General features: G+C 61.4%; 5 protein-coding genes across 5 annotated transcripts; all 5 read left to right on the forward strand.

Annotated features, from left to right (window-relative positions):
* The first annotated feature begins 1,237 nt into the window (after positions 1–1,237).
* LOC102053829 (forkhead box protein J1) lies at positions 1,238–8,351 on the forward strand. Its single transcript, XM_055716125.1, has 3 exons — positions 1,238–1,328; positions 2,292–2,865; positions 5,466–8,351. Exons 2-3 carry the CDS (start codon positions 2,362–2,364, stop codon positions 6,264–6,266), a joined length of 1,305 nt encoding a protein of 434 aa, XP_055572100.1. The 5' UTR covers positions 1,238–1,328; positions 2,292–2,361; the 3' UTR covers positions 6,267–8,351.
* Positions 8,352–11,316: 2,965 nt separating this feature from the next.
* On the forward strand, positions 11,317–12,972 carry LOC129735665 (forkhead box protein J1-like). Its single transcript, XM_055705585.1, has 2 exons — positions 11,317–11,820; positions 12,190–12,972. Exons 1-2 carry the CDS (start codon positions 11,317–11,319, stop codon positions 12,970–12,972), a joined length of 1,287 nt encoding a protein of 428 aa, XP_055561560.1.
* A 3,279-nt stretch (positions 12,973–16,251) lies between these two features.
* On the forward strand, positions 16,252–17,907 carry LOC129735672 (forkhead box protein J1-like). Its single transcript, XM_055705682.1, has 2 exons — positions 16,252–16,755; positions 17,125–17,907. Exons 1-2 carry the CDS (start codon positions 16,252–16,254, stop codon positions 17,905–17,907), a joined length of 1,287 nt encoding a protein of 428 aa, XP_055561657.1.
* A 3,279-nt stretch (positions 17,908–21,186) lies between these two features.
* LOC129735679 (forkhead box protein J1-like) lies at positions 21,187–22,842 on the forward strand. The gene is made up of 2 exons (XM_055705782.1): positions 21,187–21,690; positions 22,060–22,842. The coding sequence occupies exons 1-2, from the start codon at positions 21,187–21,189 to the stop codon at positions 22,840–22,842; spliced, it is 1,287 nt and encodes a 428-aa protein (XP_055561757.1).
* A 3,277-nt stretch (positions 22,843–26,119) lies between these two features.
* LOC129735697 (forkhead box protein J1-like) lies at positions 26,120–27,775 on the forward strand. The gene is made up of 2 exons (XM_055705871.1): positions 26,120–26,623; positions 26,993–27,775. Exons 1-2 carry the CDS (start codon positions 26,120–26,122, stop codon positions 27,773–27,775), a joined length of 1,287 nt encoding a protein of 428 aa, XP_055561846.1.
* The last annotated feature ends 221 nt before the right edge of the window (positions 27,776–27,996 follow it).

Raw genomic sequence — 27,996 nt, forward strand, 5'->3', positions numbered from 1 at the left:
TCGCTGCCTTCAAGTGTGTTTTTGCAAGGGCAAGTCCTGCTCCAGAGGGAGCTGACTTGTTAGAAGAGCAGAAAACTGAGGTTTGGAGTTGTTTTGCAGATACAGATTGGCTGAAAAGTGAAAGAGAAATTTCCACTGCCCTGGGAGTTGCCTCCTCCGCACCCAGTCCCAGCACCCACTGCCTCTGGACCTGTGGCCAGTGGGAACAGGCACAAGCAGAGAGGAATCTGCCTGTGTGCTGGAGGGAGGGTCTGAACCCCTCACCTTGTCTGGGCCAAGTGCTCAGGGATGCTGGCAGGAAAATCCCTTATTGTACACAACACTTGAGGCAGCAGCAACCCTTGGGAGTGAGCCTGGCCGCTCACCTGCCCTCTCCCCTGTGGGGCAGGTGCAAGAGGAGTGCTTGGCATTTAAACCTCCCCAAGGCACCCCGAAGCCCCCCACTCCCCCACAGGGCAGGCCTTGTGCTGTAGGGTGAAAGCAAACAGGCTTCCCTTAGGTTTCACGGCTTCTCTCAGCCCCTTTGGCCAGGGCGGGGGTGGTCCTCCACCGGTCTCTGTTAAAGCCTTTGGGCTGGCTGGTGGGGTACCAGGGATTTCTTACATAGAAGCCTATGGCTGTAATGCTTTTATATTAAATAAAGGCAGGCCCTATTCTTTAATGTGGGGGGTATGCCAAGCCCCCTTCAGCTTTATCGTCATTTCTGTGGGCTCCTCAGAAGTCAGAAGAGGGATGGGGGCACAAGTAGGGGGAGGAGGGCTGGGGTTGCCCCTGGGCCAGGCCCGTGGGGGCCAGCACACAGGTTTGGGGTTTGCTGGTGCTGCCAGGGCTGGATTTGGCCCCGGGTAGAGCGGGGTCCCACAGCATCCCCTGGGTACCACAACCCTGCCCATTCCCAGCCCTGAAGGACCCCCATCCTGGGGTCTGTCCCTAAATAGCCGAGTCTCAGCCAGACCTGGCAGGTACCCTCCGCCTCCCCATGGCAACGCGCGGACCAACGGCAAGGCCCGAAGCTGTTTACGGGGCGGAGCGTCGCCGTGGCAACGCGTGAAGCCTCTCGGAGCAGCTACTTAATGGCAGCCCCCGGGCGGCCGGGAAATCACGGCGGGCAGGGCCTGGCACGGCGCGGGGCCAGCGCTCACCGGGGTGGGGGGAGCGGGACCCCCTAGCCCAGCGCCGGGCCTCCGGGGATTTTGTTGATTTTTTTCTCTTCCATCCCCCACCCCCCATCATTTTTTTTTTTTTTTTTTTTTTTTTTAATCCTGTTCTTCCAGAAGCTTCTTGCTCTCTCGTGAACTTTGGAAGTTGCGGGACGTCGCCGGGACGGGGTGAGGGGCGGCGGCGGGGGGCGACAGCGGCGGGGGGCGGGGGGGTCGCGGGCGGGCGCTGGGATGGGGCAGCGGGACGGCGCTGCGGGGCTCGGCAGGGCAGCTGGGGCGAAGCCGCCTACAGGGGCGGGAAGTGTGCGGCGGGGGGTGTGTGGGGTGTGTCTTATTGTTATTTTTATTCTTATTTTTATTCCTGTTTTTTAAATTTCTCTTTTATTTGTATTTATTTAAATTTGGTTTATTCCTCCCCCCGTCACCCACTCACCCACCACCCCGTCCAACTACTGCAGCGAGCATTATGGGGACCTCCCCCACTGCTGGCACAGGGGCTGGCAGGGGCTGGGTGGTGGCACTGGGGGACCAGGTACACAAACAGGACCCCGCTGCCCCGAGCCCTATTGCCCCCGGCGGATGGGCTCAGTATCATCTAACCCACGGAACCCCCAGCCCCGGCGCGGCCGGTGCCCGGCTGGCCTCGGCAGCCCCCCGGCTGGCCCGGGCGGACCAGGTGAAGGCAGCAGCAGAAACGGCCCCGAACCCAGGGAGTGGGCAGCGGGGGGGACTCGAAGGGCTTTGCCCGAGGTGTCGGACCCTGACATTTAGTCCTGCTAGCGGCAGGTGCGACAAACGGCCCCGCTCCGTGGGCTGCCGGGGCTGGGCTTTGGCTCTTCCCGGGGGTTTCCCTCGGTTTGGGAAAATTCTGCCTTCGGCCGAAGGCTTGCTGGGCAGCACCAGCCCACCGGGGTGGGCGTGGGTGACACCGGGGCGCGGGGCCCTGAGGGCATCTCCCCGAGCTCTGGGGCTGCCGAAGCACCCCGGGGGAGGCACTGCGGCTCTGGTGCGCAGCACCCCGGGGTGGGTCTCGCTCAGTGGTGCTGGGGGCACCCAGACCCGGTCCTGCCCGCGTGCCAGAGAGCAGCTGCGCCTCGGGGAGCCCCAACCCCCTCTCTGCTGTTATTGCAGGACCTGCCCCGCGCCCTCCTTCCCCTTCACGTGCGCCCCGGGACTGCAAGAGCTGCCGACACACCGAGCCATGGCTGAGGGGTGGCTGAACAGCCTGCAGGCAGGCAAGGACAGAGGGCACACGGGCAGCGTGGGGGGCTCGCATGATCTCGATGACAGCCTGACCAGCCTCATGTGGCTGCGTGACTTCTCCATCGTTGACGCCACCATGGGCAAGTCCTCCTACTGCCCCAGTGGCCCAGACCTGCACGACGGTCACAAGGTCCCCAGCTTTGCTGCTCCATGCTCACCTTTGGCTGCCGACCCAGCGTGCATGGGCATACCACACACCCCCTGCAATCCCATCTCCTCTTCCACCTCAAGGACAGCCAACCACCCCGTGGCCGTGCACCCGCAGCTCGTGGAGGACATTGACTACAAGACCAACCCGCACGTCAAGCCACCCTACTCCTATGCCACCCTCATCTGCATGGCAATGGAGGCCAGCAAGAAGCCCAAAATCACCCTGTCCGCCATCTACAAGTGGATTACGGACAACTTCTGCTACTTCCGACACGCTGATCCCACCTGGCAGGTAGGACGGAGATCTGGAGACCTCTTGCCTTCTCCCTTCTCCCCACAGGGCTACGGAGGGCTTTCCGAGGCAAGGTCCCATGGGGATGCTGCATCCCACTGGGAGGACAGCCACACAGGCAGCCTGTGGTAAAGGGCTGTAACAGCAAAGATCTCATGGGTGGAAATCCCAAGGCCACGAGGGTGACAGAGGGAAGGAGCCACTGTGGGGATGAGCCCAGGGCCATTTTGGGAGCAGGGAGGTACCTGCTGTGCTGCTGGCTCCTGAGGCTCCTCTTGGCTCTGGGGCAAAGGCATCTCTGACCCTGGCTCCACCTTTCTGGAGCTCTTGTCAGGTCCCGAGTCCCTCAGCGCTGAGCACACCTGAAGTCACCAAGTTGAGTATCTGTGGGTGCTGAGGACCAGGCGTAGCAGAGGGGTGGATAGAAGCCCCAGGGAGGTGCCACTTGTTGGACAAATGCCTTGTTGGGGAGGTTGAGAGCAGAAATGCAGCTGATTTCCAAGCAGGGCAGAGCGCAGGTGTCCTGTCCCCTTGGCCGGGCAAAGGAGGCTCCATCACTGTGGCAAGCTGGTGAGGCCTCAGAGCGAAGCCCAAGAGAGATCAAAGAGGGCTGCTCTCCCCAGCTAGCATGAGCGTGTCCCCAGAGGGTAGGGGGCAGCCCCCAGTCACACCAGCTTTGGGGACAGCCTGAATCACAGGGGTTTCTCCCAGCACCCTGGCTCGCTGCCCTGCTCTGTTACATGAGGCTTTCTAGGGCAGGAGGGACCTGGGTGGCTCTTCCCTCCACTTGGGTTATTCCCAGCATGAGTCCGCACTCTGGCAATCCGGCGATGCCGGTGGTCATGCTCACCCAGGCAGGGCTGGGCAAAACCGCTGCAAAGCCTCTGCCCAGGGGTTGCCCACCTTCTCCCCAGCCAGGTGGGTCTCCAGTGGCTCCTGAAGCCCACCATGGGAAAGGGAATCCCTGGGTCCCCAGCCTTCCCTGTGCTGGGGGGACCCAGAGGAGTGACACTGGAGGACCAGCTGTGCACCAGCGTGTTGACTTTCTCCTGAAAAATCACGGCTGAGTAATCACCACGTTTTCAATCAAATGTGTTTATGAAAAAACAAAAGGTTTTCAATCCCTCTCCGCAGAGATGCAGGGGGTTCACGGGACCGCAGCCGGCAGGAATGGTAAATACGTTAATCGGCCAGGCAATAACAGAGGGCAGCCCAGGGATGGGGAGGGGAGATGGGGAGCAGAGAATTCAGCTTGTGAGTCTCTGACCCTTGTAAAGTTTTGTTAAACTGTAAATTTGGAGTTACCACAGCCTGGGTTGTTTGCAGGGATATCTGTGTTCCTGCTGCTTTCTTCTTTTCCATTGTCTGTCTTTTCTTTCCCTTCATTTTCTGCCTTTGTTTTTCTTTTTTTACTTTTTTTTTTTTTCTCTTATGTGAAGACAGCCTAGAAAGGTCATGCCACCCATACTCTGGGGGGAGATGGATATATTCCTGTGGGAGCTGAGTGGTTTGGAAGGGAGCCAACACACCCAAGGAGCTTCAGCCCAGAGGAGGGTTTTGTTGTGTGTGTGTGTGTGTGTGTGCGCGCGCGCGTGTGTGTGTTTTTCAACAGCTCCAAGCATTCAAGCCTTGTTTTTCCTATTCGGCACTACGGATTATGGATGAATAAGCATAAAGATATCCAGGCAACATTAAAAAAAACCCAAACCCTCTACCATATACAATCTCTTAATACAGTCTTGGCTTTGTGGAGTCCAGCACTGGGTTATTTACCCAATAACTGAGTTTCCTTTCTGATTATTCACATCACTCCAGGCACATTCAGGGTTTCAGAACAGCGTGATGGAAGCAGAAACTTCACTTTTTCTTTTTTTTTTTTCCTTTTATAATTTTCTTTTTTACACCCCCAGCTTGTTTGGGTGGTGGCTGATGAAGATGCAGTGATTTCACACTGAGCTTCCTCGGGCCAAAAGGCACCTCTGGGGACACGCACGGCTACGGCGGAACAGCCCGCGTGTCTCTCCAGTTTTGCCCGCCTGGTTTGTGTCAGTCTGGCCGTAGGGAGGCATGGGGGCTACTTTTTGGCCAAAAATTTTCCCCCCAACACTCACAATAGGCACAGATGAACTGGGGGATGCAAGGAGGGCCCTGATCATGCCATCCCACACGGTGCCGCCAGCCCTGGCCACTTGTGCTGGGGCCGTGGCCACACTGGTGTAATGACTTCTCCTCCGTGCCTACAGAAAGTCTGGCTGGTTTCCTCCAGCGCACTGCATGATCTAAGGCCCCATGGCCCTGGTGTACAGCCAAGGAGAGTTGCCCAAAATCTTCCTGCTGGTTGCCAAGTCCTAGCCTGAGCGCCGTGGCTCCTGCCATCGCTGGCTGCAGTAGACGGGAGGCAAGAAAACGGCTAGTGACTCGGGGCGGGGGTGTCTCTGCTGGGCACGCACCCGGCATGTTTTGACGTTGCCATTTCTGCTTGCTTTTTCCCATTTCTGGTTGCCGAAAATGTGCTTTCCCACCAGTCTCCCTTGCACGCAGGTAGGTGCTGCGGCAGCACACAAGCATTCAGACGGGTTCTTTTTCTCTTTTGGGTCTAGAACTCCATCCGGCACAACCTCTCCTTGAATAAGTGCTTCATCAAGGTGCCCCGGGAGAAAGGCGAGCCGGGGAAAGGCGGCTTCTGGAAGCTGGACCCCCAACACGCTGACCGGCTCAAGAACGGTGCCTTCAAAAAGCGGAGGACACCCCCCGTGCAGATCCACCCGGCCTTCACCAACGGGGCACAGCCCGGAGCACCGTTTGCCACCAGCTCAGCTGCTCCGGCTTGCACCTCCAGCAGCATCCTCACTGTCAACACCCAGTCACAGCAACTGCTGAAAGAGTTTGAAGAAGTCACCGGTGGCCACAACGGGAATGCGGCGGACGGCAAGGCAGGGCACAAGCGCAGGCACAGCTCGCCCAAGAGAACAGCCAAGGTGCCTCGGCTTTCCAGCTCGGCCTTGCTGACTCAGGAAGAGCAGAGTGAGCTGGGGTCGCTGAAAGGTGACTTTGACTGGGAAGCCATTTTCAACACCAACCTAAATGGAGACTTCTCTGCTTTGGGGGACCTGGACCTCATGCCTGCCATCAGCATCGTAACACGTGACCTGGACTTGATGTTACATGGGCACCACGTCGACTGTCCCCAGGGGCAGGAGCAGGTCCTCACTGAGTCCAACAAGAACATCCTGGACATTGACGAAACCTTCATGGCCACTTCTTTCCTGCAGCACCCCTGGGATGAAGGGACAAATGATTACCTCTCCAACTGTGTCAACATGGAGCAGTTATTTGACCTCAACGATGCCTCTTTACCAGCAGATGAGAGCGACTGGAGCAGTCTGGCGTCCCTCTTATAAAGTGGCCAGTCACCATTCAAAGCCCGCACAGACTTTAGTAGGATGTGCCCCCCATGCTGCTGGGAATTACAAGGGACAAGATTTTCTAGAGACAGAGACCTCCACAGTGACTTTTACCAGCTTCATTGTACGATTATTCACAGAAACACCGGGGGGGAGAAAAAAACACCACCACAGGAACTCCTTGATAGATCATTAAAGGACACATCAGAATTCTCTGGTCCACCAGTTTCCTCAAGGCAAGAAATATAACACTACTTATTTTTTTACTTTTGGAGGAAGAAATTTGAACTACAATATTTCTTTTTCCATGGAGGTGGTCACGGCATATGTTCCTTCAGGGCTAAAGGAGAGCACCTGCTACATCCCTTCTAAGACATGAGGTTCCTGGTGGCTTTAGGACTTGATAGACTAAGTGCAATTTCCTCACCCTTTCGTCTTGCCGTTTCTCATTCCTTTTTCTGTCTGAGGTAGCTGGTAGGTACAGCGTGTTAATTAGCAGCAAGCAAATAGAGGTCCCTTCTGGATTGTTCTGAGTTCAGCCTCCCTCCTGACTTGTGCCTAGGGAAGAAGAAGAAGAAAAGGTTTATAAATTCAGCAAGCCTGCCTCTTTAGATGTTTTTATATAATCTATTATATATTATATATTCAAAGAAACCTATATTTTTAGCACTAGACTTTCTTAATAGTGGGAGGATAGGGGAAAAACAGTTTGGGGGCTGTTTTGTATTTTCACTCTTTAAAGGCTTGTGTTCACTGTTCTGTAAACCAAGACTACGCAAGGGATAATTCCTGCAGCAGCAGCAGCAGCAGCAACAACAGGTTTTGATAAGGATCCAGCAATTGGTCCTGGCGGAAGAGCAGCAGGGACTAGGGCTCTCCCAGAACTGTCTTTCATAGTTTTTGTAACCAAAATCCTTGCTGTGCTTGCCAAAGGGCCAAGACCACCGTAAGCCCTCCCTGTCTTTCACCAGCTGACATAGACCCTCTCCATTTTTTTGGACTGATGCTGTTGCCCTCCACTACCTTTGCTCATCCATCAGGCTCCAAGTGGCTGCCAGGGCAATGCAGGACCCTGATTAAGGAGACACTTTTGGGGGAGCTGTAAGGGAACTGCCGTTGCATGGCCATCAGCTGGTGTTGATGTGTCAAACCACATCCAATGCTGCCAGGTGGGACTGAGAAGGAAAGAAATTCACATTCAGGCTCCACTCAAGAGCTCAGGCCAAACACTGTGCGTGCAACGGGCTCTGGGGACAGCAGTGAAGATCAAGTCCCGTGCAGCTGGGAACAGCTCATCAGCTGGCAGAGCCGCAGGCTGGACACACACAGAAGCTTTGGCCCTTTGACTTGGGGTGCAGCAAGAGCGTGGCAGGGTCTCAGCAAAGTAGCTCAGAAGCATTCTGAGAGTGGAGCCAAACTCTGCAGAAACATGACGTGGAGCTCTCAAGCACTACATTCTTTGCCTCTCCTTTGCTGTAGGTTATTAGAAGTAAGAGTAGCCATTAGGTGGGAGTAAGTAGAAGCAGTAGTTTTAGTGGTGTGTCTTAGACTTGCCGAAAATTGGTACATTGGAGGATTGTACATAGTTCATTTTTTGTCTACAAGAGCACTTCGGACCTTCATGTAAGCAATATAATTGAGAGAATAGTTGTAGTGTATCAATAAAAAAGCCTTAAAAACAAATATAAATTACACTTAGAGTAATTTGCACCCAGATCTGGGGAGAGTGTTGGAGCCGTGGAAGTAGGAGCGCAAGTCCCGCATTCCCCCCGAGTAAAGCATGGGCCAGGATAAGAACCGTCACGTTTAGTGCATGAAAGCAACGGAGCTGGGGCTGGGCTGCTGCCTTCCCCCAGTGAGATGCTTTGCCATGGGATGCCACCACATGGCTGGGGATGGTGTCCCTGGGGCTGGGGCGTGAGGACCATGTCTCTGGGGGGCTTTGAGGGCCGGTGTAGATGTTTATATCTGTATTGACAATGCTTCTTTGTATTTCTTGCTTTTGTTATTTTGTCCTGGTTTAGGGCCTCTATACTGATGCTGAAGAACTGCAGAGACACGTGTGCAATTTAACCTTTTCCATGGAAAGTATTTTAAATATTAAAAAAAACCAACAAAACACCCTGAAGAAAACTCCTTTCTGCCTCCTTGTTTCCTTCCAGCAGCGCCTGGCTCCGTCTGACCCTCCCGACCTGGAGGTAGGGGACATCTCACCAGCCCGGCCCTGGCTGTACAGCCAGCCCCTGTACAGGGATGCTACCACTCCCCCTCTGCAGCGCCACAGCAATTCCCCATGGGGAAACCGAGGCACAAGCCAGCACCTGCGTGGCAGTGGTTACACACTGCCCGTGCGGCACAAGGGTGGCCGCGCTCAGTGTCCCAAGTCCTGGGAGCTGCTCCCAACCCCTGGAGCATCCTTCCCTGCCTCTGCAGGGAGCTGCTGGGGGTGACACGGTGGCGGTGGGAGCGCCCGGGACTACCCCTCTGCTTGTGCCATGTCCCCACCCGGCTCTGTAGATGCCCCTGGGAAGGAAACACAAGTGGCTTTGGAGCCTCCCGGGTACAGGGTGGCGAGAGGAGCTGCACAGAAGCCACAGGAATAGCTGAGCCCTCGCGAGGCCAATTACGCCCAGGAGGAGCTGGGCTCTGCTCAAGCGGGGAAGAAGAGCAGCGCACACCCAGCTGCCAGCGCAGCCGGTGCAGACAGGGCAGCGGGTTTGGGTCTGGGGGCAGCGGGTTTGGGGATCCCCATGGGGAGGGCAGGTTGGCTCAGGGCTGTGGGGCTGGGTGCGAGGGAGGCCGGGGCCAGGCTCTGTGCCCACAGCTGTGGGGCAGGGCTGTCACCCGGCATGCTGGGAGAAGGGGGCTGGAAGGGGACTCCGGAGAAGGGCGGTCTGGTCCCTGCACCATGGCGGCTCATCCCCCCTGTCAGGCTGGAGCATCTCCAGGGACAGAGATCCCCCTCCGCGCCCTGCCTGGGGCTCATCCTTCAGATGGACCCACTCCGGGATGTCCCGTCCCTCTTGCCCTAGGGACACAGCCCTCCCCAGCAGATGCCGGAGCACCCTGTCACCTCCCCAGGGATCTGCTGGATCCCATGGGCACCAGGCACTGCAGCAGTCAGCCCCAGGGCTGCCTGGTTGCTCTGCAGGGGTCACAGCTCTTCCCAGGCTGGCCAGTCTCAACACAAAATAAGGGCTGAGCTCACTGCAGAGCCTAGCCTCGGCTCGTGTGTGCTTCGTGCCGGGAGAGCAGGATGTGACCCTTGGGATGAGGTAGGGTTATCCCTTGGCGGTGGCAGCTTTCACGGGGCTCTGGCAGGAGCAGTGGCTGGAGTTTGGAGGCAGATCTGGGCTCTCCTCTTGGGGACGCTGGGGACCAGGAACCCCAAAAGGCAATAAGGAATTCCCGGTCCTGGCTTCTCCTCCTCTCAGCACCCTGGTGGTAGCACTGCGGGAGCTGCTCTGTGCACCCCCCGGGTAACGGTGCCACTGGCAGGGCTGCAAAAAGCTGGCAGCCCCCTTGTCCCTCAGTCCACTTATTTGCGTTGTTTTGCCAGGCACAACCGCGCAGGTCCTGGTTTTACCCCGCCTGGAAAGGGACGAGCCCCCAGCACCCCAGCCCTGAGAGCGGAGTGCAGAGAACAACCTGGCCAGGAAAAAGTATTCCGGCCTGTCGGAGCCAGCTGAGGGGTTTAAAGCGGGAAAGGGTGAATATGCTGGGGGGCCGGGTACCCAAACAAGCTGTCACTGCCCGAGGCTTCTGGAGGAGACTGAGGCACGGACTCCCGAGTCTGACCACAAGACCCTTCATTAGTCCCAAACCCACCTTATCTGTCCTCGTCACTGTCCACGCGCAACATACTAAAACATCCCTGGTCAGTCACTACTGATCCCGCGCTTTCTGCTTGGCTACAGCCAACGGGTTAAGCCCTAAGCTACACCCCCCCCGCACTCGGTGCATTTCTGTGAGTTTCACGTTCTCAGCCAGCCGCCGAGACGCGGCACCGCGCACCCGCTGCGGCCTCGCTCCACGTCCCCTTTGCCTTCCCGGCCTGCAGCTCCTCCTTTCCCTCCCCTGCAGCCTTCCAGGCCCTTCACAGGCACCGTGCCCTCCGGCGCTCGCCATCGAGCTCTCTACAGCTTCTCCCCGGCGCGGGGAAAGCCCGTCCTGCGGAACGGGGCAGGTGGTTGAGCCCCGCCCCCCACGCGCCCCCGCCCGCCCCCCGCCACGCGCCCCGCCACGCGCCCCCCCACGCGCCCCCCGCGACTGTTGGGCTCGGCACCGTTTAAACGCGGGCGGAACCCGCAGCCCCGGCGCGGCCGGTGCGGGGCTCCCCGGTCCCGGCCGGCCTCGGCAGCCCCGCCGCTGCCCCAGAGCCGGGGGGCGCGTTTGCAGCCCCCAGCGAACAGGCGCCGCACCCCCGGCCCGGGAAGAAGCCAAAGCCGAACTGCCGGCTCGCTGCGAGCGCGGTGCTGAGAGGGGCTCCGCGCCCCGGCCCCGGCTGGCCCGGGCGGACCAGGTGAAGGCAGCAGCAGAAACGGCCCCGAACCCAGGGAGTGGGCAGCGGGGGGGACTCGAAGGGCTTTGCCCGAGGTGTCGGACCCTGACATTTAGTCCTGCTAGCGGCAGGTGCGACAAACGGCCCCGCTCCGTGGGCTGCCGGGGCTGGGCTTTGGCTCTTCCCGGGGGTTTCCCTCGGTTTGGGAAAATTCTGCCTTCGGCCGAAGGCTTGCTGGGCAGCACCAGCCCACCGGGGTGGGCGTGGGTGACACCGGGGCGCGGGGCCCTGAGGGCATCTCCCCGAGCTCTGGGGCTGCCGAAGCACCCCGGGGGAGGCACTGCGGCTCTGGTGCGCAGCACCCCGGGGTGGGTCTCGCTCAGTGGTGCTGGGGGCACCCAGACCCGGTCCTGCCCGCGTGCCAGAGAGCAGCTGCGCCTCGGGGAGCCCCAACCCCCTCTCTGCTGTTATTGCAGGACCTGCCCCGCGCCCTCCTTCCCCTTCACGTGCGCCCCGGGACTGCAAGAGCTGCCGACACACCGAGCCATGGCTGAGGGGTGGCTGAACAGCCTGCAGGCAGGCAAGGACAGAGGGCACACGGGCAGCGTGGGGGACTCGCATGATCTCAACGACAGCCTGACCAGCCTCATGTGGCTGTGTGACTTCTCCATCGTTGGGATCGCCCTGGACGAGTCCTCCTGCTGCCCCAGTGGCCCAGACCCGCACAACGGTCACAAGGTCCCCAGCTTTGCCCCACCGTGCTCACCCACGACCTCTGACACGGCGTGCATGGGCATATCACACACCCCTTGCCCTGCCAGCTCCTCTTGCACCTCGAGCACAGCCAACCACCCCGTGGCCGTGCACCCGCAGCTCGCGGGGGACATTGACTACAAGACCAACCCGCACGTCAAGCCACCCTACTCCTATGCCACCCTCATCCGCATGGCAATGGAGGCCAGCAAGAAGCCCAAAATCAGCGTGTCCGACATCTACAAGTGGATCATGGACAACTTCTGCTACTTCCGACACGCTGATCCCACCTGGCAGGTAGGACGGAGATCTGGAGACCTCTTGCCTTCTCCCTTCTCCCCACAGGGCTACGGAGGGCTTTCCGAGGCAAGGTCCCATGGGGATGCCCAAAATCTTCCCGCTGGTTGCCAAGTCCTAGCCTGAGCGCCGTGGCTCCTGCCATCGCTGGCTGCAGTAGACGGGAGGCAAGAAAACGGCTAGTGACTCGGGGCGGGGGTGTCTCTGCTGGGCACGCACCCGGCATGTTTTGACGTTGCCATTTCTGCTTGCTTGTTCCCATTTCTGGTTGCCGAAAATGTGCTTTCCCACCAGTCTCCCTTGCACGCAGGTAGGTGCTGCGGCAGCACACAAGCATTCAGACGGGTTCTTTTTCTCTTTTGGGTCTAGAGCTCCATCCGGCACAACCTCTCCTTGAATAAGTGCTTCATCAAGGTGCCCCGGGAGAAAGGCGAGCCGGGGAAAGGCGGCTTCTGGAAGCTGGACCCCCAACACGCCGGCCAGCTCGAGAACGGTGCCGTCAAAAAGCGGAGGGCACCCCCCGTGCAGATCCACCCGGCCTTCACCAACGGGGCCCAGCCCGGAGCACCGTTTGCCACCAGCCCAGCTGCTCCGGCTTGCACCTCCAGCAGCATCCTCACTGTCAACACCCAGTCGCAGCAGCTGCTGAAAGAGTTTGAAGAAGTCACCGGTGGCCACAACGCGAATGCGGCGGACGGCAAGGCAGGGCACAAGCGCAGGCACAGCTCGCCCAAGAGAACAGCCAAGGTGCCTCGGCTTTCCAGCTCGGCCTTGCTGACTCGGGAAGAGCAGACCGAGCTGGGGTCGCTGGAAGGTGACTTTGACTGGGAAGCCATTTTCAACACCAGCCTGGACGGAGACTTCTCTGCTTTGGGGGACCTGGACCTCATGCCTGCCATCAGCCCCGTAACACACAACCTGGACCTGGCGGCGCACGGGGACCACGTCGACTGTCCCCAGGGGCAGGAGCAGGTCCTCACTGAGTCCAACAAGAACATCCTGGACTTGGACGAAACCTTCATGGCCACTTCTTTCCTGCAGCACGCCTGGGATGAAGGGACAAATGATTACCTCTCCAACTGTGCCAACATGGAGCAGTTATTTGACCTCAACGATGCCGCTCTACTAGCAGATGAGCATGGGCCAGGCTGAGAACCGTCACGTTCAGTGCATGAAAGCACGCACTGGGGCTGGGCCGCTGCCTTCCCCCGGCGCGATGCTTTGCCATGGGATGCCACCACATGGCTGGGGATGGTGTCCCTGGGGCCGGGGCATGAGGGCCATGTCTCTGGGGGGGCTTTGGGGGTCGGCGTAGATGTTTATATCTGTATTGACAATGCTTCTTTTTGGTTTTGTTGGCTTTCTCTTGGTTTTGTTATGTTGTCCTGTTTTGGGGACTCTATAGTGATGCTGTAGGATTGCAGAGATACGTGTTCAATTTCACCTTTTTCATGGAAAGTATTGTAAATATTAAAAAAAAAACCAACAAAACAAACCCTGAGGAAAACTCCTTTCTGCCTCCTTGTTTCCTTCCAGCAGCGCCTGGCTCCGTCTGACCCTCCCGACCTGGAGGTAGGGGACATCTCACCAGCCCGGCCCTGGCTGTACAGCCAGCCCCTGTACAGGGATGCTACCACTCCCCCTCTGCAGCGCCACAGCAATTCCCCATGGGGAAACCGAGGCACAAGCCAGCACCTGCGTGGCAGTGGTTACACACTGCCCGTGCGGCACAAGGGTGGCCGCGCTCAGTGTCCCAAGTCCTGGGAGCTGCTCCCAACCCCTGGAGCATCCTTCCCTGCCTCTGCAGGGAGCTGCTGGGGGTGACACGGTGGCGGTGGGAGCGCCCGGGACTACCCCTCTGCTTGTGCCATGTCCCCACCCGGCTCTGTAGATGCCCCTGGGAAGGAAACACAAGTGGCTTTGGAGCCTCCCGGGTACAGGGTGGCGAGAGGAGCTGCACAGAAGCCACAGGAATAGCTGAGCCCTCGCGAGGCCAGTTACGCCCAGGAGGAGCTGGGCTCTGCTCAAGCGGGGAAGAAGAGCAGCGCACACCCAGCTGCCAGCGCAGCCGGTGCAGACAGGGCAGCGGGTTTGGGTCTGGGGGCAGCGGGTTTGGGGAGCCCCATGGGGAGGGCAGGTTGGCTCAGGGCTGTGGGGCTGGGTGCGAGGGAGGCCGGGGCCAGGCTCTGTGCCCACAGCTGTGGGGCAGGGCTGTCACCCGGCATGCTGGGAGAAGGGGGCTGGAAGGGGACTCCGGAGAAGGGCGGTCTGGCCCCTGCACCGTGGCGGCTCATCCCCCCTGTCAGGCTGGAGCATCTCCAGGGACAGAGATCCCCCTCCGCGCCCTGCCTGGGGCTCATCCTTCAGATGGACCCACTCCGGGATGTCCCGTCCCTCTTGCCCTAGGGACACAGCCCTCCCCAGCAGATGCCCAGCACGTCAGGAGCACCCTGTCGCCTCCCCAGGGATCTGCTGGATCCCATGGGCACCAGGCACTGCAGCAGTCAGCCCCAGGGCTGCCTGGTTGCTCTGCAGGGGTCACAGCTCTTCCCAGGCTGGCCAGTCTCAACACAAAATAAGGGCTGAGCTCACTGCAGAGCCTAGCCTCGGCTCGTGTGTGCTTCATGCCGGGAGAGCAGGATGTGACCCTTGGGATGAGGTAGGGTTATCCCTTGGCGGTGGCAGCTTTCACGGGGCTCTGGCAGGAGCAGTGGCTGGAGTTTGGAGGCAGATCTGGGCTCTCCTCTTGGGGACGCTGGGGACCAGGAACCCCAAAAGGCAATAAGGAATTCCCGGTCCTGGCTTCTCCTCCTCTCAGCACCCTGGTGGTAGCACTGCGGGAGCTGCTCTGTGCACCCCCCGGGTAACGGTGCCACTGGCAGGGCTGCAAAAAGCTGGCAGCCCCCTTGTCCCTCAGTCCACTTATTTGCGTTGTTTTGCCAGGCACAACCGCGCAGGTCCTGGTTTTACCCCGCCTGGAAAGGGACGAGCCCCCAGCACCCCAGCCCTGAGAGCGGAGTGCAGAGAACAACCTGGCCAGGAAAAAGTATTCCGGCCTGTCGGAGCCAGCTGAGGGGTTTAAAGCGAGAAAGGGTGAATATGCTGGGGGGCCGGGTACCCAAACAAGCTGTCACTGCCCGAGGCTTCTGGAGGAGGCTGAGGCACGGACTCCCGAGTCTGACCACAAGACCCTTCATTAGTCCCAAACCCACCTTATCTGTCCTCGTCACTGTCCACGCGCAACATACTAAAACATCCCTGGTCAGTCACTACTGATCCCGCGCTTTCTGCTTGGCTACAGCCAACGTGTTAAGCCCTAAGCTACACCCCCCCCGCACTCGGTGCATTTCTGTGAGTTTCACGTTCTCAGCCAGCCGCCGAGACGCGGCACCGCGCACCCGCTGCGGCCTCGCTCCACGTCCCCTTTGCCTTCCCGGCCTGCAGCTCCTCCTTTCCCTCCCCTGCAGCCTTCCAGGCCCTTCACAGGCACCGTGCCCTCCGGCGCTCGCCATCGAGCTCTCTACAGCTTCTCCCCGGCGCGGGGAAAGCCCGTCCTGCGGAACGGGGCAGGTGGTTGAGCCCCGCCCCCCACGCGCCCCCGCCCGCCCCCCGCCACGCGCCCCGCCACGCGCCCCCCCACGCGCCCCCCGCGACTGTTGGGCTCGGCACCGTTTAAACGCGGGCGGAACCCGCAGCCCCGGCGCGGCCGGTGCGGGGCTCCCCGGTCCCGGCCGGCCTCGGCAGCCCCGCCGCTGCCCCAGAGCCGGGGGGCGCGTTTGCAGCCCCCAGCGAACAGGCGCCGCACCCCCGGCCCGGGAAGAAGCCAAAGCCGAACTGCCGGCTCGCTGCGAGCGCGGTGCTGAGAGGGGCTCCGCGCCCCGGCCCCGGCTGGCCCGGGCGGACCAGGTGAAGGCAGCAGCAGAAACGGCCCCGAACCCAGGGAGTGGGCAGCGGGGGGGACTCGAAGGGCTTTGCCCGAGGTGTCGGACCCTGACATTTAGTCCTGCTAGCGGCAGGTGCGACAAACGGCCCCGCTCCGTGGGCTGCCGGGGCTGGGCTTTGGCTCTTCCCGGGGGTTTCCCTCGGTTTGGGAAAATTCTGCCTTCGGCCGAAGGCTTGCTGGGCAGCACCAGCCCACCGGGGTGGGCGTGGGTGACACCGGGGCGCGGGGCCCTGAGGGCATCTCCCCGAGCTCTGGGGCTGCCGAAGCACCCCGGGGGAGGCACTGCGGCTCTGGTGCGCAGCACCCCGGGGTGGGTCTCGCTCAGTGGTGCTGGGGGCACCCAGACCCGGTCCTGCCCGCGTGCCAGAGAGCAGCTGCGCCTCGGGGAGCCCCAACCCCCTCTCTGCTGTTATTGCAGGACCTGCCCCGCGCCCTCCTTCCCCTTCACGTGCGCCCCGGGACTGCAAGAGCTGCCGACACACCGAGCCATGGCTGAGGGGTGGCTGAACAGCCTGCAGGCAGGCAAGGACAGAGGGCACACGGGCAGCGTGGGGGACTCGCATGATCTCAACGACAGCCTGACCAGCCTCATGTGGCTGTGTGACTTCTCCATCGTTGGGATCGCCCTGGACGAGTCCTCCTGCTGCCCCAGTGGCCCAGACCCGCACAACGGTCACAAGGTCCCCAGCTTTGCCCCACCGTGCTCACCCACGACCTCTGACACGGCGTGCATGGGCATATCACACACCCCTTGCCCTGCCAGCTCCTCTTGCACCTCGAGCACAGCCAACCACCCCGTGGCCGTGCACCCGCAGCTCGCGGGGGACATTGACTACAAGACCAACCCGCACGTCAAGCCACCCTACTCCTATGCCACCCTCATCCGCATGGCAATGGAGGCCAGCAAGAAGCCCAAAATCAGCGTGTCCGACATCTACAAGTGGATCATGGACAACTTCTGCTACTTCCGACACGCTGATCCCACCTGGCAGGTAGGACGGAGATCTGGAGACCTCTTGCCTTCTCCCTTCTCCCCACAGGGCTACGGAGGGCTTTCCGAGGCAAGGTCCCATGGGGATGCCCAAAATCTTCCCGCTGGTTGCCAAGTCCTAGCCTGAGCGCCGTGGCTCCTGCCATCGCTGGCTGCAGTAGACGGGAGGCAAGAAAACGGCTAGTGACTCGGGGCGGGGGTGTCTCTGCTGGGCACGCACCCGGCATGTTTTGACGTTGCCATTTCTGCTTGCTTGTTCCCATTTCTGGTTGCCGAAAATGTGCTTTCCCACCAGTCTCCCTTGCACGCAGGTAGGTGCTGCGGCAGCACACAAGCATTCAGACGGGTTCTTTTTCTCTTTTGGGTCTAGAGCTCCATCCGGCACAACCTCTCCTTGAATAAGTGCTTCATCAAGGTGCCCCGGGAGAAAGGCGAGCCGGGGAAAGGCGGCTTCTGGAAGCTGGACCCCCAACACGCCGGCCAGCTCGAGAACGGTGCCGTCAAAAAGCGGAGGACACCCCCCGTGCAGATCCACCCGGCCTTCACCAATGGGGCCCAGCCCGGAGCACCGTTTGCCACCAGCCCAGCTGCTCCGGCTTGCACCTCCAGCAGCATCCTCACTGTCAACACCCAGTTGCAGCAGCTGCTGAAAGAGTTTGAAGAAGTCACCGGTGGCCACAACGCGAATGCGGCGGACGGCAAGGCAGGGCACAAGCGCAGGCACAGCTCGCCCAAGAGAACAGCCAAGGTGCCTCGGCTTTCCAGCTCGGCCTTGCTGACTCAGGAAGAGCAGACCGAGCTGGGGTCGCTGGAAGGTGACTTTGACTGGGAAGCCATTTTCAACACCAGCCTGGACGGAGACTTCTCTGCTTTGGGGGACCTGGACCTCATGCCTGCCATCAGCCCCGTAACACACAACCTGGACCTGGCGGTGCACGGGGACCACGTCGACTGTCCCCAGGGGCAGGAGCAGGTCCTCACTGAGTCCAACAAGAACATCCTGGACTTGGACGAAACCTTCATGGCCACTTCTTTCCTGCAGCACGCCTGGGATGAAGGGACAAATGATTACCTCTCCAACTGTGCCAACATGGAGCAGTTATTTGACCTCAACGATGCCGCTCTACTAGCAGATGAGCATGGGCCAGGCTGAGAACCGTCACGTTCAGTGCATGAAAGCACGCACTGGGGCTGGGCCGCTGCCTTCCCCCGGCGGGATGCTTTGCCATGGGATGCCACCACATGGCTGGGGATGGTGTCCCTGGGGCCGGGGCATGAGGGCCATGTCTCTGGGGGGGCTTTGGGGGTCGGCGTAGGTGTTTATATCTGTATTGACAATGCTTCTTTTTGGTTTTGCTGGCTTTCTCTTGGTTTTGTTATGTTGTCCTGTTTTGGGGACTCTATAGTGATGCTGTAGGATTGCAGAGATACGTGTTCAATTTCACCTTTTTCATGGAAAGTATTGTAAATATTAAAAAAAAAACCAACAAAACAAACCCTGAAGAAAACTCCTTTCTGCCTCCTTGTTTCCTTCCAGCAGCGCCTGGCTCCGTCTGACCCTCCCGACCTGGAGGTAGGGGACATCTCACCAGCCCGGCCCTGGCTGTACAGCCAGCCCCCGTACAGGGATGCTACCACTCCCCCTCTGCAGCGCCACAGCAATTCCCCATGGGGAAACCGAGGCACAAGCCAGCACCTGCGTGGCAGTGGTTACACACTGCCCGTGCGGCACAAGGGTGGCCGCGCTCAGTGTCCCAAGTCCTGGGAGCTGCTCCCAACCCCTGGAGCATCCTTCCCTGCCTCTGCAGGGAGCTGCTGGGGGTGACACGGTGGCGGTGGGAGCGCCCGGGACTACCCCTCTGCTTGTGCCATGTCCCCACCCGGCTCTGTAGATGCCCCTGGGAAGGAAACACAAGTGGCTTTGGAGCCTCCCGGGTACAGGGTGGCGAGAGGAGCTGCACAGAAGCCACAGGAATAGCTGAGCCCTCGCGAGGCCAGTTACGCCCAGGAGGAGCTGGGCTCTGCTCAAGCGGGGAAGAAGAGCAGCGCACACCCAGCTGCCAGCGCAGCCGGTGCAGACAGGGCAGCGGGTTTGGGTCTGGGGGCAGCGGGTTTGGGGAGCCCCATGGGGAGGGCAGGTTGGCTCAGGGCTGTGGGGCTGGGTGCGAGGGAGGCCGGGGCCAGGCTCTGTGCCCACAGCTGTGGGGCAGGGCTGTCACCCGGCATGCTGGGAGAAGGGGGCTGGAAGGGGACTCCGGAGAAGGGCGGTCTGGCCCCTGCACCGTGGCGGCTCATCCCCCCTGTCAGGCTGGAGCATCTCCAGGGACAGAGATCCCCCTCCGCGCCCTGCCTGGGGCTCATCCTTCAGATGGACCCACTCCGGGATGTCCCGTCCCTCTTGCCCTAGGGACACAGCCCTCCCCAGCAGATGCCCAGCACGTCAGGAGCACCCTGTCACCTCCCCAGGGATCTGCTGGATCCCATGGGCACCAGGCACTGCAGCAGTCAGCCCCAGGGCTGCCTGGTTGCTCTGCAGGGGTCACAGCTCTTCCCAGGCTGGCCAGTCTCAACACAAAATAAGGGCTGAGCTCACTGCAGAGCCTAGCCTCGGCTCGTGTGTGCTTCGTGCCGGGAGAGCAGGATGTGACCCTTGGGATGAGGTAGGGTTATCCCTTGGCGGTGGCAGCTTTCACGGGGCTCTGGCAGGAGCAGTGGCTGGAGTTTGGAGGCAGATCTGGGCTCTCCTCTTGGGGACGCTGGGGACCAGGAACCCCAAAAGGCAATAAGGAATTCCCGGTCCTGGCTTCTCCTCCTCTCAGCACCCTGGTGGTAGCACTGCGGGAGCTGCTCTGTGCTCCCCCCGGGTAACGGTGCCACTGGCAGGGCTGCAAAAAGCTGGCAGCCCCCTTGTCCCTCAGTCCACTTATTTGCGTTGTTTTGCCCGGCACAACCGCGCAGGTCCTGGTTTTACCCCGCCTGGAAAGGGACGAGCCCCCAGCACCCCAGCCCTGAGAGCGGAGTGCAGAGAACAACCTGGCCAGGAAAAAGTATTCCGGCCTGTCGGAGCCAGCTGAGGGGTTTAAAGCGGGAAAGGGTGAATATGCTGGGGGGCCGGGTACCCAAACAAGCTGTCACTGCCCGAGGCTTCTGGAGGAGACTGAGGCACGGACTCCCGAGTCTGACCACAAGACCCTTCATTAGTCCCAAACCCACCTTATCTGTCCTCGTCACTGTCCACGCGCAACATACTAAAACATCCCTGGTCAGTCACTACTGATCCCGCGCTTTCTGCTTGGCTACAGCCAACGTGTTAAGCCCTAAGCTACACCCCCCCCGCACTCGGTGCATTTCTGTGAGTTTCACGTTCTCAGCCAGCCGCCGAGACGCGGCACCGCGCACCCGCTGCGGCCTCGCTCCACGTCCCCTTTGCCTTCCCGGCCTGCAGCTCCTCCTTTCCCTCCCCTGCAGCCTTCCAGGCCCTTCACAGGCACCGTGCCCTCCGGCGCTCGCCATCGAGCTCTCTACAGCTTCTCCCCGGCGCGGGGAAAGCCCGTCCTGCGGAACGGGGCAGGTGGTTGAGCCCCGCCCCCCACGCGCCCCCGCCCGCCCCCCGCCACGCGCCCCGCCACGCGCCCCCCCACGCGCCCCCCGCGACTGTTGGGCTCGGCACCGTTTAAACGCGGGCGGAACCCGCAGCCCCGGCGCGGCCGGTGCGGGGCTCCCCGGTCCCGGCCGGCCTCGGCAGCCCCGCCGCTGCCCCAGAGCCGGGGGGCGCGTTTGCAGCCCCCAGCGAACAGGCGCCGCACCCCCGGCCCGGGAAGAAGCCAAAGCCGAACTGCCGGCTCGCTGCGAGCGCGGTGCTGAGAGGGGCTCCGCGCCCCGGCCCCGGCTGGCCCGGGCAGACCAGGTGAAGGCAGCAGCAGAAACGGCCCCGAACCCAGGGAGTGGGCAGCGGGGGGGACTCGAAGGGCTTTGCCCGAGGTGTCGGACCCTGACATTTAGTCCTGCTAGCGGCAGGTGCGACAAACGGCCCCGCTCCGTGGGCTGCCGGGGCTGGGCTTTGGCTCTTCCCGGGGGTTTCCCTCGGTTTGGGAAAATTCTGCCTTCGGCCGAAGGCTTGCTGGGCAGCACCAGCCCACCGGGGTGGGCGTGGGTGACACCGGGGCGCGGGGCCCTGAGGGCATCTCCCCGAGCTCTGGGGCTGCCGAAGCACCCCGGGGGAGGCACTGCGGCTCTGGTGCGCAGCACCCCGGGGTGGGTCTCACTCAGTGGTGCTGGGGGCACCCAGACCCGGTCCTGCCCGCGTGCCAGAGAGCAGCTGCGCCTCGGGGAGCCCCAACCCCCTCTCTGCTGTTATTGCAGGACCTGCCCCGCGCCCTCCTTCCCCTTCACGTGCGCCCCGGGACTGCAAGAGCTGCCGACACACCGAGCCATGGCTGAGGGGTGGCTGAACAGCCTGCAGGCAGGCAAGGACAGAGGGCACACGGGCAGCGTGGGGGACTCGCATGATCTCAACGACAGCCTGACCAGCCTCATGTGGCTGTGTGACTTCTCCATCGTTGGGATCGCCCTGGACGAGTCCTCCTGCTGCCCCAGTGGCCCAGACCCGCACAACGGTCACAAGGTCCCCAGCTTTGCCCCACCGTGCTCACCCACGACCTCTGACACGGTGTGCATGGGCATATCACACACCCCTTGCCCTGCCAGCTCCTCTTGCACCTCGAGCACAGCCAACCACCCCGTGGCCGTGCACCCGCAGCTCGCGGGGGACATTGACTACAAGACCAACCCGCACGTCAAGCCACCCTACTCCTATGCCACCCTCATCCGCATGGCAATGGAGGCCAGCAAGAAGCCCAAAATCAGCGTGTCCGACATCTACAAGTGGATCATGGACAACTTCTGCTACTTCCGACACGCTGATCCCACCTGGCAGGTAGGACGGAGATCTGGAGACCTCTTGCCTTCTCCCTTCTCCCCACAGGGCTACGGAGGGCTTTCCGAGGCAAGGTCCCATGGGGATGCCCAAAATCTTCCCGCTGGTTGCCAAGTCCTAGCCTGAGCGCCGTGGCTCCTGCCATCGCTGGCTGCAGTAGACGGGAGGCAAGAAAACGGCTAGTGACTCGGGGCGGGGGTGTCTCTGCTGGGCACGCACCCGGCATGTTTTGACGTTGCCATTTCTGCTTGCTTGTTCCCATTTCTGGTTGCCGAAAATGTGCTTTCCCACCAGTCTCCCTTGCACGCAGGTAGGTGCTGCGGCAGCACACAAGCATTCAGACGGGTTCTTTTTCTCTTTTGGGTCTAGAGCTCCATCCGGCACAACCTCTCCTTGAATAAGTGCTTCATCAAGGTGCCCCGGGAGAAAGGCGAGCCGGGGAAAGGCGGCTTCTGGAAGCTGGACCCCCAACACGCCGGCCAGCTCGAGAACGGTGCCGTCAAAAAGCGGAGGGCACCCCCCGTGCAGATCCACCCGGCCTTCACCAACGGGGCCCAGCCCGGAGCACCGTTTGCCACCAGCCCAGCTGCTCCGGCTTGCACCTCCAGCAGCATCCTCACTGTCAACACCCAGTCGCAGCAACTGCTGAAAGAGTTTGAAGAAGTCACCGGTGGCCACAACGCGAATGCGGCGGACGGCAAGGCAGGGCACAAGCGCAGGCACAGCTCGCCCAAGAGAACAGCCAAGGTGCCTCGGCTTTCCAGCTCGGCCTTGCTGACTCGGGAAGAGCAGACCGAGCTGGGGTCGCTGGAAGGTGACTTTGACTGGGAAGCCATTTTCAACACCAGCCTGGACGGAGACTTCTCTGCTTTGGGGGACCTGGACCTCATGCCTGCCATCAGCCCCGTAACACACAACCTGGACCTGGCGGCGCACGGGGACCACGTCGACTGTCCCCAGGGGCAGGAGCAGGTCCTCACTGAGTCCAACAAGAACATCCTGGACTTGGACGAAACCTTCATGGCCACTTCTTTCCTGCAGCACGCCTGGGATGAAGGGACAAATGATTACCTCTCCAACTGTGCCAACATGGAGCAGTTATTTGACCTCAACGATGCCGCTCTACTAGCAGATGAGCATGGGCCAGGCTGAGAACCGTCACGTTCAGTGCATGAAAGCACACACTGGGGCTGGGCCGCTGCCTTCCCCCGGCGCGATGCTTTGCCATGGGATGCCACCACATGGCTGGGGATGGTGTCCCTGGGGCCGGGGCATGAGGGCCATGTCTCTGGGGGGGCTTTGGGGGTCGGCGTAGATGTTTATATCTGTATTGACAATGCTTCTTTTTGGTTTTGTTGGCTTTCTCTTGGTTTTGTTATGTTGTCCTGTTTTGGGGACTCTATAGTGATGCTGTAGGATTGCAGAGATACGTGTTCAATTTCACCTTTTTCATGGAAAGTATTGTAAATATTAAAAAAAAAACCAACAAAACAAACCCTGAGGAAAACTCCTTTCTGCCTCCTTGTTTCCTTCCAGCAGCGCCTGGCTCCGTCTGACCCTCCCGACCTGGAGGTAGGGGACATCTCACCAGCCCGGCCCTGGCTGTACAGCCAGCCCCTGTACAGGGATGCTACCACTCCCCCTCTGCAGCGCCACAGCAATTCCCCATGGGGAAACCGAGGCACAAGCCAGCACCTGCGTGGCAGTGGTTACACACTGCCCGTGCGGCACAAGGGTGGCCGCGCTCAGTGTCCCAAGTCCTGGGAGCTGCTCCCAACCCCTGGAGCATCCTTCCCTGCCTCTGCAGGGAGCTGCTGGGGGTGACACGGTGGCGGTGGGAGCGCCCGGGACTACCCCTCTGCTTGTGCCATGTCCCCACCCGGCTCTGTAGATGCCCCTGGGAAGGAAACACAAGTGGCTTTGGAGCCTCCCGGGTACAGGGTGGCGAGAGGAGCTGCACAGAAGCCACAGGAATAGCTGAGCCCTCGCGAGGCCAGTTACGCCCAGGAGGAGCTGGGCTCTGCTCAAGCGGGGAAGAAGAGCAGCGCACACCCAGCTGCCAGCGCAGCCGGTGCAGACAGGGCAGCGGGTTTGGGTCTGGGGGCAGCGGGTTTGGGGAGCCCCATGGGGAGGGCAGGTTGGCTCAGGGCTGTGGGGCTGGGTGCGAGGGAGGCCGGGGCCAGGCTCTGTGCCCACAGCTGTGGGGCAGGGCTGTCACCCGGCATGCTGGGAGAAGGGGGCTGGAAGGGGACTCCGGAGAAGGGCGGTCTGGCCCCTGCACCGTGGCGGCTCATCCCCCCTGTCAGGCTGGAGCATCTCCAGGGACAGATCCCCCTCCGCGCCCTGCCTGGGGCTCATCCTTCAGATGGACCCACTCCGGGATGTCCCGTCCCTCTTGCCCTAGGGACACAGCCCTCCCCAGCAGATGCCCAGCACGTCAGGAGCACCCTGTCACCTCCCCAGGGATCTGCTGGATCCCATGGGCACCAGGCACTGCAGCAGTCAGCCCCAGGGCTGCCTGGTTGCTCTGCAGGGGTCACAGCTCTTCCCAGGCTGGCCAGTCTCAACACAAAATAAGGGCTGAGCTCACTGCAGAGCCTAGCCTCGGCTCGTGTGTGCTTCGTGCCGGGAGAGCAGGATGTGACCCTTGGGATGAGGTAGGGTTATCCCTTGGCGGTGGCAGCTTTCACGGGGCTCTGGCAGGAGCAGTGGCTGGAGTTTGGAGGCAGATCTGGGCTCTCCTCTTGGGGACGCTGGGGACCAGGAACCCCAAAAGGCACTAAGGAATTCCCGGTCCTGGCTTCTCCTCCTCTCAGCACCCTGGTGGTAGCACTGCGGGAGCTGCTCTGTGCTCCCCCCGGGTAACGGTGCCACTGGCAGGGCTGCAAAAAGCTGGCAGCCCCCTTGTCCCTCAGTCCACTTATTTGCGTTGTTTTGCCCGGCACAACCGCGCAGGTCCTGGTTTTACCCCGCCTGGAAAGGGACGAGCCCCCAGCACCCCAGCCCTGAGAGCGGAGTGCAGAGAACAACCTGGCCAGGAAAAAGTATTCCGGCCTGTCGGAGCCAGCTGAGGGGTTTAAAGCGGGAAAGGGTGAATATGCTGGGGGGCCGGGTACCCAAACAAGCTGTCACTGCCCGAGGCTTCTGGAGGAGACTGAGGCACGGACTCCCGAGTCTGACCACAAGACCCTTCATTAGTCCCAAACCCACCTTATCTGTCCTCGTCACTGTCCACGCGCAACATACTAAAACATCCCTGGTCAGTCACTACTGATCCCGCGCTTTCTGCTTGGCTACAGCCAACGGGTTAAGCCCTAAGCTACACCCCCCCCGCACTCGGTGCATTTCTGTGAGTTTCACGTTCTCAGCCAGCCGCCGAGACGCGGCACCGCGCACCCGCTGCGGCCTCGCTCCACGTCCCCTTTGCCTTCCCGGCCTGCAGCTCCTCCTTTCCCTCCCCTGCAGCCTTCCAGGCCCTTCACAGGCACCGTGCCCTCCGGCGCTCGCCATCGAGCTCTCTACAGCTTCTCCCCGGCGCGGGGAAAGCCCGTCCTGCGGAACGGGGCAGGTGGTTGAGCCCCGCCCCCCACGCGCCCCCGCCCGCCCCCCGCCACGCGCCCCGCCACGCGCCCCCCCACGCGCCCCCCGCGACTGTTGGGCTCGGCACCGTTTAAACGCGGGCGGAACCCGCAGCCCCGGCGCGGCCGGTGCGGGGCTCCCCGGTCCCGGCCGGCCTCGGCAGCCCCGCCGCTGCCCCAGAGCCGGGGGGCGCGTTTGCAGCCCCCAGCGAACAGGCGCCGCACCCCCGGCCCGGGAAGAAGCCAAAGCCGAACTGCCGGCTCGCTGCGAGCGCGGTGCTGAGAGGGGCTCCGCGCCCCGGCCCCGGCTGGCCCGGGCGGACCAGGTGAAGGCAGCAGCAGAAACGGCCCCGAACCCAGGGAGTGGGCAGCGGGGGGGACTCGAAGGGCTTTGCCCGAGGTGTCGGACCCTGACATTTAGTCCTGCTAGCGGCAGGTGCGACAAACGGCCCCGCTCCGTGGGCTGCCGGGGCTGGGCTTTGGCTCTTCCCGGGGGTTTCCCTCGGTTTGGGAAAATTCTGCCTTCGGCCGAAGGCTTGCTGGGCAGCACCAGCCCACCGGGGTGGGCGTGGGTGACACCGGGGCGCGGGGCCCTGAGGGCATCTCCCCGAGCTCTGGGGCTGCCGAAGCACCCCGGGGGAGGCACTGCGGCTCTGGTGCGCAGCACCCCGGGGTGGGTCTCGCTCAGTGGTGCTGGGGGCACCCAGACCCGGTCCTGCCCGCGTGCCAGAGAGCAGCTGCGCCTCGGGGAGCCCCAACCCCCTCTCTGCTGTTATTGCAGGACCTGCCCCGCGCCCTCCTTCCCCTTCACGTGCGCCCCGGGACTGCAAGAGCTGCCGACACACCGAGCCATGGCTGAGGGGTGGCTGAACAGCCTGCAGGCAGGCAAGGACAGAGGGCACACGGGCAGCGTGGGGGACTCGCATGATCTCAACGACAGCCTGACCAGCCTCATGTGGCTGTGTGACTTCTCCATCGTTGGGATCGCCCTGGACGAGTCCTCCTGCTGCCCCAGTGGCCCAGACCCGCACAACGGTCACAAGGTCCCCAGCTTTGCCCCACCGTGCTCACCCACGACCTCTGACACGGCGTGCATGGGCATATCACACACCCCTTGCCCTGCCAGCTCCTCTTGCACCTCGAGCACAGCCAACCACCCCGTGGCCGTGCACCCGCAGCTCGCGGGGGACATTGACTACAAGACCAACCCGCACGTCAAGCCACCCTACTCCTATGCCACCCTCATCCGCATGGCAATGGAGGCCAGCAAGAAGCCCAAAATCAGCGTGTCCGACATCTACAAGTGGATCATGGACAACTTCTGCTACTTCCGACACGCTGATCCCACCTGGCAGGTAGGACGGAGATCTGGAGACCTCTTGCCTTCTCCCTTCTCCCCACAGGGCTACGGAGGGCTTTCCGAGGCAAGGTCCCATGGGGATGCCCAAAATCTTCCCGCTGGTTGCCAAGTCCTAGCCTGAGCGCCGTGGCTCCTGCCATCGCTGGCTGCAGTAGACGGGAGGCAAGAAAACGGCTAGTGACTCGGGGCGGGGGTGTCTCTGCTGGGCACGCACCCGGCATGTTTTGACGTTGCCATTTCTGCTTGCTTGTTCCCATTTCTGGTTGCCGAAAATGTGCTTTCCCACCAGTCTCCCTTGCACGCAGGTAGGTGCTGCGGCAGCACACAAGCATTCAGACGGGTTCTTTTTCTCTTTTGGGTCTAGAGCTCCATCCGGCACAACCTCTCCTTGAATAAGTGCTTCATCAAGGTGCCCCGGGAGAAAGGCGAGCCGGGGAAAGGCGGCTTCTGGAAGCTGGACCCCCAACACGCCGGCCAGCTCGAGAACGGTGCCGTCAAAAAGCGGAGGGCACCCCCCGTGCAGATCCACCCGGCCTTCACCAACGGGGCCCAGCCCGGAGCACCGTTTGCCACCAGCCCAGCTGCTCCGGCTTGCACCTCCAGCAGCATCCTCACTGTCAACACCCAGTTGCAGCAGCTGCTGAAAGAGTTTGAAGAAGTCACCGGTGGCCACAACGCGAATGCGGCGGACGGCAAGGCAGGGCACAAGCGCAGGCACAGCTCGCCCAAGAGAACAGCCAAGGTGCCTCGGCTTTCCAGCTCGGCCTTGCTGACTCGGGAAGAGCAGACCGAGCTGGGGTCGCTGGAAGGTGACTTTGACTGGGAAGCCATTTTCAACACCAGCCTGGACGGAGACTTCTCTGCTTTGGGGGACCTGGACCTCATGCCTGCCATCAGCCCCGTAACACACAACCTGGACCTGGCGGCGCACGGGGACCACGTCGACTGTCCCCAGGGGCAGGAGCAGGTCCTCACTGAGTCCAACAAGAACATCCTGGACTTGGACGAAACCTTCATGGCCACTTCTTTCCTGCAGCACGCCTGGGATGAAGGGACAAATGATTACCTCTCCAACTGTGCCAACATGGAGCAGTTATTTGACCTCAACGATGCCGCTCTACTAGCAGATGAGCATGGGCCAGGCTGAGAACCGTCACGTTCAGTGCATGAAAGCACGCACTGGGGCTGGGCCGCTGCCTTCCCCCGGCGCGATGCTTTGCCATGGGATGCCACCACATGGCTGGGGATGGTGTCCCTGGGGCCGGGGCATGAGGGCCATGTCTCTGGGGGGGCTTTGGGGGTCGGCGTAGGTGTTTATATCTGTATTGACAATGCTTCTTTTTGGTTTTGCTGGCTTTCTCTTGGTTT

The sequence above is a fragment of the Falco cherrug genome, chromosome 1 (assembly GCF_023634085.1).
Source record: "Falco cherrug isolate bFalChe1 chromosome 1, bFalChe1.pri, whole genome shotgun sequence".
In the NCBI taxonomy this organism is placed as follows: Eukaryota; Metazoa; Chordata; class Aves; order Falconiformes; family Falconidae; genus Falco; species Falco cherrug.